Source organism: Hermetia illucens, chromosome 4, assembly GCF_905115235.1.
Source record: "Hermetia illucens chromosome 4, iHerIll2.2.curated.20191125, whole genome shotgun sequence".
NCBI classification, from domain to species: domain Eukaryota; kingdom Metazoa; phylum Arthropoda; class Insecta; order Diptera; family Stratiomyidae; genus Hermetia; species Hermetia illucens.
In genome coordinates, this window is record NC_051852.1 from 157784412 (window position 1) to 157795945 (window position 11534).

At 46.1% G+C, this 11534-nt stretch overlaps 1 protein-coding gene across 1 annotated transcript; it reads left to right on the top strand.

The window, feature by feature from the left end:
- Nucleotides 1-5219: 5219 nt before the first annotated feature.
- On the top strand, nucleotides 5220-7455 carry LOC119653561 (maltase A1). Its single transcript, XM_038058273.1, has 6 exons — nucleotides 5220-5404; nucleotides 5496-6523; nucleotides 6577-6724; nucleotides 6853-7048; nucleotides 7137-7280; nucleotides 7339-7455. The coding sequence occupies exons 2-6, from the start codon at nucleotides 5573-5575 to the stop codon at nucleotides 7406-7408; spliced, it is 1509 nt and encodes a 502-aa protein (XP_037914201.1). The 5' UTR covers nucleotides 5220-5404; nucleotides 5496-5572; the 3' UTR covers nucleotides 7409-7455.
- The last annotated feature ends 4079 nt before the right edge of the window (nucleotides 7456-11534 follow it).

Consider the following 11534-nt stretch of genomic DNA (forward strand, 5'->3'; position numbering starts at 1 on the left):
ATAAGGCTTTCTTCAATGCAGAATCTGCACAGTCTTGGCCCTTGAAAAATGTTCTTAGATTCGCTAAAGCTTGCGAACGACATAGGCAAGAAGCCCTTGAATAAGGGATTTGCGGGGATAGTATAATGGGCCTAATAATGGCCTGAATGCTCCGAGCTGCGGCTCCCCCAATAAACTAAACTAACTAAGATGGTTCTTCAAGGTAGGATAGCTTAGGGAATCATCATGCCCACTATATAGAGCCTCTAGATTTGTGTCTTTTTCTCCTCGTATCTGAAAGATTCATATAGCATCACGCTAGGTCTTTTTTTTTTGTTTATGGATGGAGGTGAAAATCTTAAAAAGACGCTGCACCAGGTTGCAGCAGTATGTGGGATTTGCACCCATTAAAACCACCCCCACTCTTCTGCCCCTCCCCGCGGGACCACCGTGAAGTATTACTTCCCGGGGGAGGCTCTGGTTCGCTATATCAGCTCGTCCATGTCACGTCTCCGTCGCGTCGCCTTCCGAGCTCGATCCAACTCCAGAAGTTTTGTCTGCACCACGGCTACTGCCTCATTTACCGCCATCCAGTTTTCCTCCGACTTCAGCATCTCTTCCACCAGGTTGGAGGGCTCGATGTCCGCCCCTAAGATGCTGTTCAACCTCCTTTTCTGCTGCAGAAATCTGGGACAATGCAACATAACGTGTTTCGGGTCCTCGGGTGTAGCACCGCATTCAGGACAGTTGGGAGACTCGTCCAACTCGAAGCGATGCAAGTACTTCCTATAGCCACCGTGTCCCGTAAGGAACTGTGTCAGGTGGTAATTCAATTCTCCGTGCTTTCGGTTGACCCATTTCTCGATACACGGGATCAATGTATGGGTCCACCGGCCCTTGTCGGAGTTATCCCATCGTTGTTGCCACTTGCCACACAACTCTCTCCTGATGGCTTTTCGGAAATCCGCATTCACCTCGGCTGGATTTGTCGTCCGTTTTTCGTAGAGCCAGTGTGCCTCGCCCGCAAGAAGATCTATAGGGATTATTCCTGCGATGACACCCACTGCCTCCGTCGACGCCGTCCTAAATGCGCTGCACACCCTTAGCGCAATTGGCCGGTATGCCGAACTTATCTTCCTCCGGTTGACAGCGTGGTTCAACGCTCCCGCCCAGACAGGAGCCGCGTATAGCAGGATCGACCTCACCACTCCCACGATGAGTAGCCTGCGACTATACTTCGGCCCTCCCACGTTAGGCATCATCCTTGCAAGGGATGATCTGGCATTTGCTGCCTTCTCTCGCGCATAATCCAAGTGTCCCTTGAAACTCAGCTTGGCATCGGTCATCACCACCAGGTATTTGACAATCGATTTTGAGACGACCTCACGATTACCAACCTGGATAGTAACCGTGTTGTTCTTCCTACGGTCGGTAATGAGGACCGCCTCCGCCTTTTCGTCCGCCAGGTCTAGCTTGGCCATTCGTAACCATGACTTGATGGTATGAATGGCTTCATTTGCATAAAGCTCCACGTCCTCGGGATGCTTTGCAATTGCAACTACCGCCAGGTCATCCGCAAAACCAATTAGCGTTGTCTCCTCCGGCACGCGAAGGCCAAGCACTCCGTCGTACATTATGTTCCACAGCAGCGGTTCCAATACAGAACCTTGAGGCACACCTACTGTCACAATGTACTCCTTCTGCCCGTCGTCCGTCCCGTACCAGAGAAGTCTGTCCGAAAAGTAACTTTCGGTGAGCCGAGCCAAGTAGCTAGGAACACCCAGTTTGGCCAAAGCGCCCTTAATCCAGTCCCAGTTGGCTGAGTTAAAAGCATTTTTGACGTCCAGCGTCACCAGAGCACAGCATTTGCCCATGGCCATTGCATTTCGAGCCAATTCCACGACCTTTGCTACTGCATCGACCGTAGAACGGGCTCGCCCAAAACCCATATTGCCGCTCTGAAAGACCACCCGTAGGCTCGATGAACGGGGGCAGCCTGTTGTATATCACCCTCTCCAACATCTTCCCCATGGTATCTAAGAGACAAATAGGGCGATATGAAGAGGGCACGCCGGGTGGTTTTCGGGGCTTCAGTAGCAACACCAGCTTGTGCTTCTTCCACTGGGCGGGAAACACTCCTTCCGCCATGCACGATTCGAATGTGCTTGCGAACCACCTTGGTCTGGCCTTGACCGCCACCTTCAGAGCCCTGTTCGGAATTCCGTCCAATCCCGGAGCCTTGCTGTCCCCAATACGTCTGCAGATTTCCCAAAGTTCCTCTTCGCTAATATCAGGGATCGAGAAGACGTCCTGCTGAGCTGCCAGTTGGGGTTCTCTTTCGTCCTGCCCCTGCTGCGGGAAAAGAGTTGTAATTATTTGCAACAAGAGCCGTGGGCATGTCACTTGAGGTGATTTTCGCCCGCGGATCTTCTTAATTACAACTTGGTAGGCTGTACCCCACGGATTCGTATTAGCCTCCATGCAGAGCTTCTGGTAGCATTCCCGCTTGCTTCTCCGAATGGCCTTCTTAAGGTTACTTTGCAGATCTCTGTATTCCTCCTCACGCTCCAGGTGCTCCGGCCTTTCCCTTGTCCTGTGGGAAAGTTTCCTCGCTCGGAGACAAGAGTATCTCAAGACAGCGATCTCCGTGTTCCACCAGTAGTTTGGCCTCTTGCCGTGGTGTAAACGTCGTCGTGGCATCGTAGCGTCGCATGCTTCGGTTACACGCTGAGACAGCTGTGTGACCCTTTCCACCGCTGTTCCATCCGGATCATGGGCTCCCTCCAATGCGGCCAGGAATGTCTCCTCGTCGAAAGCTCCGATAGACCAGCCAACCGCCTTAGCCTTTCCACCTCCAGAGCGTCCAGACTGCTTCCACGGTTCCCAATGCGGAGGAAGATGGCCTGGTGGTCACTGTGGGTGTAGTGCTCACTCACTTGCCAAGCCATCTCCCTCACCAGTGAAGTGCTAACAAATGTCAGGTCAACGATCGAACCCGACCCTCTTCTTCGAAAGGTGGGCACGCATCCAACGTTGGCCAGCACGATGTCCAGCTCCGCAAATGACTCCAACAGAATTTGACCTTTGGTGTTCGTCGATCGGCTTCCCCACTCCAGGGCCCACGCGTTGCAATCGCCCGCAATGATTTTAGGGCTGCGGTTTCTAGCGTCCAACACCAGACTGTCTAATATCTCCTCATATTGTGCTAAGGTTGCACTAGGAGGAGCGTAGCAGCTGTAAATATGGACACCGTTGACCTTCGTCCTTATAAAACCGGCTGCCGGGGGGGCCATGACTTCCTGAATGGCCTGTCTTCCGCACGCCCAGATTGCGGCGTTGCCAGACGCATCCACCGCCCAAGTCTCACCGCCGTGGTTTCTGTACAGCTCGCAAATAACCGCGGCATCCACATTCGACTCTCGAATGGATTGCGAGGTAGGTCCTGAGCTGCCTCACAGTGATTGAGATTGATTTGTATCAATCTCATTTGCCTGTGCGGTTCAGCTCCCTCCTATATACCGGACATCTGCTGCTTCCCGCAACATGCCGGTCGTCCACGCCCTCTTTTCCACTACATAGCATACACCATGGATCTCCGGTGCAATCTTTGATGAGGTGGCCCTCTTCCCCACACTTCCTGCAACTCCTCGACCTATCATGCTGGCTAGTGCATGCCGCCGCAAAATGGCCGAAATCGAGGCATCTGAAGCATCCCTTTAGAGATATTTGCTCCCTGAGCCTGCACACGACCTAACCTACTCTTACCTTGCCCGCGGTAATTAGCTTAATAGCTGATTCCGCCGGCAAACTAATAATAGCGGTCTGTGTGCCACCATATCCCTTCTTCATCCTTTTTATGGCACTCTGGTCTATATCGCTGAAGTTGAGCTGTTGTTTTAGCGCAGCACAGATGTCCTCCCGTGAGGTGACCTCATCTAGGTCCTTGCATTCAACCACTATCTCCTGTTTCCGAGCTCTTACCTCAGCTTCCTCTCCAAGTACACTTTCCACCTTCCCGCGGAAGTTATCGGCCGACTTGTCGGCGGATCTACTTAACTCCAGCATCAGATCCCCTCTCTGTGTTCGCCTAATATGGCTCACACTATCCCCCAAATCCTTCAAGTCCGGGTCTGACTTCACCTTTCGGAGGATGTCGGCATATGACATATTTCCCTTCTTGGAAATAATTATTATTTCCGGGCGGAGCTTCTTTTTGTCCTTTTTCTTCTTGTTGCTCACCTTAGTCCATTGTTCGGGCCTCCGGGCGTTGGTTTCTTCCACTTTTGTAGGTGTTGTGGCTGCAATCGTGAGATTACCGACTTTCGCGGGTACTCTCGCCGGCTCCGCCTTCTTTGGTGAAGAGGCTTTTTTCGTCTTCGGGACTTACTGTGGTCCAAGAGGCTCGCTGGTACCGTCTCTAGCCCGTTTTCCTGTCTTCCCGCCTGCTTTATCACGGGGAGGCGTCACCTGCGTTTCCCTTGTGACCTTGCCAACTGACGCTTAGGAATTTTTTTCTTCGAGTGCCTTGACATAAGACAATTTAATGCCTCTTATCAAGGCTCGAATATTTTGGTGGATATTCCGCCTCTCCTTGATGAACTCGCACAGTTCATTTATTCGTTCCCCGAGTGTAACGAACGCCATTCCGGTATGTTCCCGTTTGCTTTCGCGCCTTGCGCCACAAGGAATTATGTCGATTAAGGGACTATTCGTGTTTCTTTCAGAGTTCCGCGACGAATCTCGACTACCAAAAAGAACCATTGTTCTCGGTGGTGATCTCCCAAGCTTCGAACTCCTCCTAAAAGGATCCGGTGTGGACCTAATTTCCACTCCACTATTATCTCACGCTAGGTCTAGAATTTCTATAACACACAGTCCTGTGGCTGTTTATTTCCCCTACAGTAGTCCATCCTAGGGGCATTGAGTGTCAATTCAAATAATAAACTTACAAGATAAGGCAGAACTTAAGTGGAGTAAGTTCTTCTGAAAATCAGTTTCTAGATACTGAAGTGGTTGATTAGATAATTTCACTTTGCGGCATAGTGGCGCATTCATCTAGGAGGTCGATGACGAAGATTTTCGTAATCTCAACTAAGTCAACATTTTCAATAGTTTGTAAATATTTTTCGGAAGCTTCAATGAAAGTGGGACTTTCCTTTTTCAAACGTCATTGTTTTTTCCGAAGAAATTATCTTTTGTTTCCGATAGAAATGCGGTGTCTAGATATATAAGGGTTTGAGTAAGTTAGCTCCAGTGATTTCTTGCGTTTAGACCTGGTGATCGAGGAGGAAAATTGTGTTGCTCAGTATACTAGTTTTCCTGTCCTTGGCTACTGCAAAGCAGTGGTGGGAGAATGGGAATTTTTATCAGATTTACCCTCGCTCCTACAAGGACAGTAATGGAGATGGAGTGGGTGACTTAAACGGTGAGAATTATTTCCGGGATTTTTATCTTTTCTCGCTTAAAATTTTGTGATGTTATTTGATAGTTTCTTTAATTAATTCAAACATTCGCAGGCATAACACAAAAATTGCAATACATAAAAGATCTCGGAATAGATGGAGCGTGGATTTCTCCCATATTCAAGTCGCCCATGGTAGACTTTGGATATGACACTGCCGATTATTATCAAATTCATTACGAATATGGAACCATGGAAGATATGGAAAACTTACTTAAAAAGGCTAAAGAAATTGGGCTGAAAATTATCCTGGATTTCGTTCCAAACCACACCAGCGACCAGCATGAGTGGTTTAAAAAATCGGTTCTCAAGGAAGGAGACTATACTGACTTCTATGTTTGGCATGATGGTATAAAAAAGGACGATAACTCGCAGCCTGACCCTCCCAACAATTGGGTTAGTGTTTTCCGATATCCTGCGTGGAAATGGAATGAACAAAGGAAACAGTATTATTTGCATCAGTTTGCTGCCCAGCAACCAGACCTGAATTATCGGAATCCAAAAGTTGTCGAAGCAATGAAAAATGTCCTTCGTTTTTGGTTGAGCAAAGGTGTTAGTGGCTTTCGAGTTGATGCAGTGCCTTTTATGTTTGAGGTGGCTCCCTTTAGTAATGGATCTTATCCAGATGAGCCAGTCAATCCTGACTGTCCGGACAAAGACGACTACTGCCACACCTTTCACATTTACACAAATGATCAGCCGGAAACCTATGATATGATCTACCAATGGCGACAGATTCTAGATGAATTCCGAACCGAGAATGGTGGAGACGACCGAGTTATGTTAACTGAAGCCTACACAAATTTGACGAACATTATTAAGTTCTATGGAAACGAAACGCGAAATGGGTCACATGTCCCTTTTAACTTTGATCTGCTTACAGAAACAATAACTGATCAAACTGCTGCCAATTTCCATACACATATTCACAAGTTTCTGGATTTGGTACCCAAGCACCAATATGCTAACTGGGTTTTGGGAAATCACGACAACAATAGAGTTGCCTCGCGCTATGGAAAGAATAGAGCAGATCTTTTGAATATCCTCCTGCAGACTTTACCAGGAATCGCTGTAACATACAATGTAGGACATCAGACCACAAATTTCAGGACAGTAACAAGTTTTCTGTGTTCTAGGGGGAGGAGATAGCCATGACCGATGTGTTCATACCATGGAATGAGACTGTTGATCCTCAAGCATGTAATACAAACCCAGATGTATTTCAATCGTTTTCACGTGATCCTGCACGGACTCCATTCCAGTGGGATGCTTCGACAAATGCTGGTACTTGTTTTCCTTATTTAAATGTAAATCTGTAACCAAAAGATTAATAATCAATCTTCGGGGCTAACAATAGAGAACCTCTAGTATCTTAAAAGGAATTCACTTGATAATAACGCAATCTTTTAAAGGTTTCTCCACTGCGCGAAAGACCTGGTTACCGGTGTCGGCTGACTATAAAACAAACAATGTCCTGATGCAACAACACGCTCCGATAAGTCATCTCCATATCTTCAAAAAGCTTTTAAAATTGCGTGATGAACCCTCTTTCGATCAAGGCACTTTCGAGAGTCAATTAGTGAATTCAGATGTAATTGTGTATAAACGGTAAATTTTCTAAATTAATTTGATCCACTGAAAATTACTGTCATTCATTCCGGTTCATCCTTAATTATATTTTCATCATATTATTCAGAGAACTGACTGGAAGTGATATTTACGTAGTGGTATTAAATTTTGGCACCACATCTCATCAAATCGACCTAAAATCCATTTATTCAGGAATTGGTAGCAAATTAGAAGTAATCACTACGTCTCTACAGTCTGGATATAAGGACGGGTAAGCAACTATTATTGAAATTGGACTGTTTGCATCTTAAGTATTTATCTTTCTTCAGGGACCTTATTCAGGGTACCAACGTGACTGCATACCCAGAAGTTGGAACCGTTTTTGTGTCAATTAAATGAATGCCGTGATATTGAGACATTTTAACAAATAAAGAATTAAAAACGATGAAAATATATGTATCTTTTAGTAGGCAGTGGGTCTCACAGCCTCACAGCCTCAACCTACTTTGCACAATTGCCGAACACTGTCCCAGAACGTGTACAGGTTTTACCACACTCCGCACAGATTCTGCAGGCAGTGTCCGTAGATATTCCTACCTTCTCTAGGTGATAGTTCAGCCGACAGTGACCAATGAGAATTCCCACTATGATTCGTAGGTTTTTTTGGTGAGGGTTAGGCAATCCTTTGAGCGCATAGGTTCGTATCCCCCAATAAGCACCCTGGACCGCTTCATTCTTGGTAGGCCACCAAGTATAGTTCCCTCAACCGTTCCTCTTCATTTTTTAATGTCGTAGCCATGAAACCGCTCCCGATTCCACATAAAGGTTCTGGCCCATGTAAAGGCGGCCCTACTCCCTTCTTGGCTAGTTCATCCGCTGTCTCATTGCCTTCCAACCCAGCATGTCCTGGAACCCAGAGTATCCAGACCTTGTTGGAAGAGCCGAGCCTATTTAGCCTCTCAAGGCATTCGCATACCAGTTTAGAGTTTCCCTGGTTGGACCTAAGTGCCTTGATCGCTGCTTGGCTGTCGTCGAGAATAGCAATGTTCTGCCCCCTGTAGTTTCTTTGGAGATTAAAGGAGGCACATCTATCTATGGCGTATATTTCCACCTGGAATATGTTAGTGTACCTATCCATTGGCTCCAAGTGCATTTTCCTTGGCCCAATAACACCGGCATCCACTTTCTCCATCAGTGTACCAACCAATCAGTTACTGGTTTAAGCCGCATGTTCTCCCATTTTGCCTTGTTAATCAAACTTCTTATCATATCACACCTCTTTGTCAAGTTCTCCCTTGGTATCAATAATTCGGGATACCCGCCTAGAAAGGACATCAATCTTCTTTCGATTTAGGTAGCTCCCCGCCTTACTGATACATACGCAAGCCAGTCTTTGGAATTTGTGTAATTCCTTGGTTTCTGTGCTGAGTTCGGTTCTTTCTGCTTAGATTACCACTCCATAGGTAATCATTGGCCTTACTATTGCAGTATATATGATATCTAAAGTAGTATCTTCGGGCTGCAATCCCATTTTTTTCCTGCTATAGATCTACAAGTCATCGAAAAGTGTTTCCAACATGTGTCTTCCAGAGTAATTTTTGGTCTACTGTAATTCCCAAATATTTGACCTCTGTTTCTCGTTTCACCTCCATATCATGTAATTTTATAGCTCTCAAGTGATCAAGCTTACGCCTCCTAGGGAATGATACTATGGTTGGGTTGATCCGCAGTCCCACCTTCCAGGCACTAGTAACGCTTAGTCCAGTTTGGATTCTATCACATAGGGTATCTTCATATTTGCCCCTACAGATTAAAACAATGCCGTCCGCGTAACTTTGGACTTGTATTCCAGTATTTGTTGACACGTCCAGGAGTTCATCCACTATCATACTCCACATCAACGGCGATAGTACCTCGCCCTGTGGGGGTGGTCTGAAAGATTTAGAGTGAAAAGGATCCTTTTACCCTCTTTCCTTTTACCACTTTTACCCGTCTCAATGCTCTTGTTATATATCCCAGTGCTGTACTCCCCCTTACCATCCTCAGAAGAGACTCTAGCATAATTCCTAGGTATCTCTGGATTAGTGCTGGGTGATTTCTGTGGTTTAAAAGTTTCGGTTGCCCGTTTTACCCTAGCTTCTGAGCATACTCGCACATCTTTTGTTAGTTTCCAGTTCTTCTTTCTCCCCCTTTTATTCATTGTCGGGGTGTCAGGCAGAATATTGTCGCCTGCCGCGTGGGGTAGGACTCCGGAAAATGAGTTCTGAAAAGCAAGTGTCCTTCTCATTCTGGGTAAATGTCCCATCTTCTTTCTTCAAACAGACAGAGGGTATTGTCCCGTGTTTGGCTACAGCCTTGTAAAGCCTGGTTGCTTCTATGATCTGTTCGATCCCTTCACAGTATTCCCCTAGGCCGTTCCGTTTTGCTTCCCTGATCGCGTTGCTATATGCAGTCTGTGCAATTTTGTACCCCTGGAGGTCCCCGGTTTGTTTTGCCAGGTTGAAGAGTTTGTGCATCTCTGTTCTTATTCTGGCTAGGTTCCCGTTCCACCATGGTGCATCCGTTGATGACTTAATTGGCTTAGTTGGACAGATGGGCTTATATGTATTAGGTTGTTGCAAATGAAATGTCGGATTTTTCAATGAAGTGAAGTTAGTTATGATTTTAATGTTTAAAACTGCCGCAAGGTGACTCTGGTGGTATGGGATAATTAAGTATAAATAGTCGTTCGTTCGATCAAGGAGTCATTTCAGTTTCAATCGTCATTGAAGTTCCAAGTAAAACTCAAAGAAAAAAGCATGGAAGGGGGTCAAAAACGTCTACTTTTTCTATATGAATTTAAACTTGGTCACAACGCAGCGGAGGCAACCAGAAACATTTGCAGAGCATTTGGAGCTGACGTAGCAAACGAACGAACGACACAGCGGTGGTTCGAAAAATTCCGATCAGGCGACATGACCCTCCAAAGTGAACCTCGTGGACACCCAGGACCATCGATCGACAACGACGAGTTGCGTTTGATAGTGGAATCTGATCCCCGATCATCGATTCGTGCACACTTACAACAGCTTGGGAAGGTGAAGAAGCTTGATAAGTGGGTTCCGCATGAACTGAACGAGCAAAACATGGCGCTGCGAATGGAAATATCCAGTTCTCTACTCAACCGCAACAGGAACAATCCATTTTTGCGCAGAATAGTGACATGCGATGAAAAGTGGATATTGTACGACAACCGTCGCAGATCAGCGCAATGGCTAGATGCCGATCAGCCTCGACAACACATGCCAAAACCGAGCCTTCACCCGAAGAAAGTAATGGTAACTGTTTGGTGGTCTGCATCTGGAATTATTCATGATTCGTTTTTGGAGCGTGGTGAAACAATTAATGCAGAGAAATATTGTGCCCAACTTGATGAAATGCACGAGAAATTACGTGTTCAGCGGCCTAGAATGGTGAACAGAGATGGAGTGATACTGCTCCATGATAACGCCCGACCTCATGTTTCCAGAATGACGGTCCAAAAATTAAATGAATTACGATATGAGACTCTTCCTCATCCACCATATTCACCCGACCTCTCGCGAACCGACTACCACTTTTTAGAGCATTTGGATCACTTTTTGGCGGGGAAACAATTCAGCAATGAAGTAGCTGTCAAAAGTGCCTTTGAAGAATTTCTTAGCTCTAGAAACCCAGACTTTTACAAAACTGGAATAAATGCCCTTGTATCTCGTTGGGAGAAGTGCATTGAAGCTGCTGGTTCTTATTTTGACTAATAAAATTAATTTTCATAAAAGTTATAGTTTTTTGAAATTTTACTCAAATATCCGACATTTCATTTGCAACAACTTAATATCATTGACGACTGTGTTGAGGTTTTCCACAACCGTTTCTATTTGCAGTTTGCTCCTAATGTCACCGCCTTGTTGTTGCTCAGGTGCGGCGCATAGTATTCTCCATCCGTTCTCCTGGGATTCCTTATTATTCTTTTTCTTTCGGAGTTATCCTCAATGTCGAATCAGATTATTCTGTGATCAGACATAAAGGGCTCATCCGACACCCTCCAATTCCTGACCACCCCGTTTATTACAGTATTTGCAGACTTCGGCGAGGACCTTGGTATGCTTTTCACCCTGTGTCTCCTCCGAGGTGTATTTCCTCGTCTTTTCCTTGTGCGCAGGTATGTTGCCATGACAACTTGGACATTTGATTGCGACCTGGGATCGGTTGTCTACCCTGATCGTGAGAAATTTCCCTTTTCCCTCCACCTTGCTTCTAAAGACGCTACATAATCGCGTATGAAGATCCTCATTCTGAGTGATTAGGAGGTGCATGAAATCTTCCGTCTTTGTTACCATGGCTTTTGGGAAAAAATTTGTCATCGTATCCGCTCCTGGTATATCATCCCCATCACATGTTGACAGTTCTCCTCCTTCCCAGCCTGGCAATTTAGGAATTATGGTCCTATACCACTTTGCAATGTCTTCCGTTGCACTGTCCACCAGTATATGACCTGTTCGAAAGC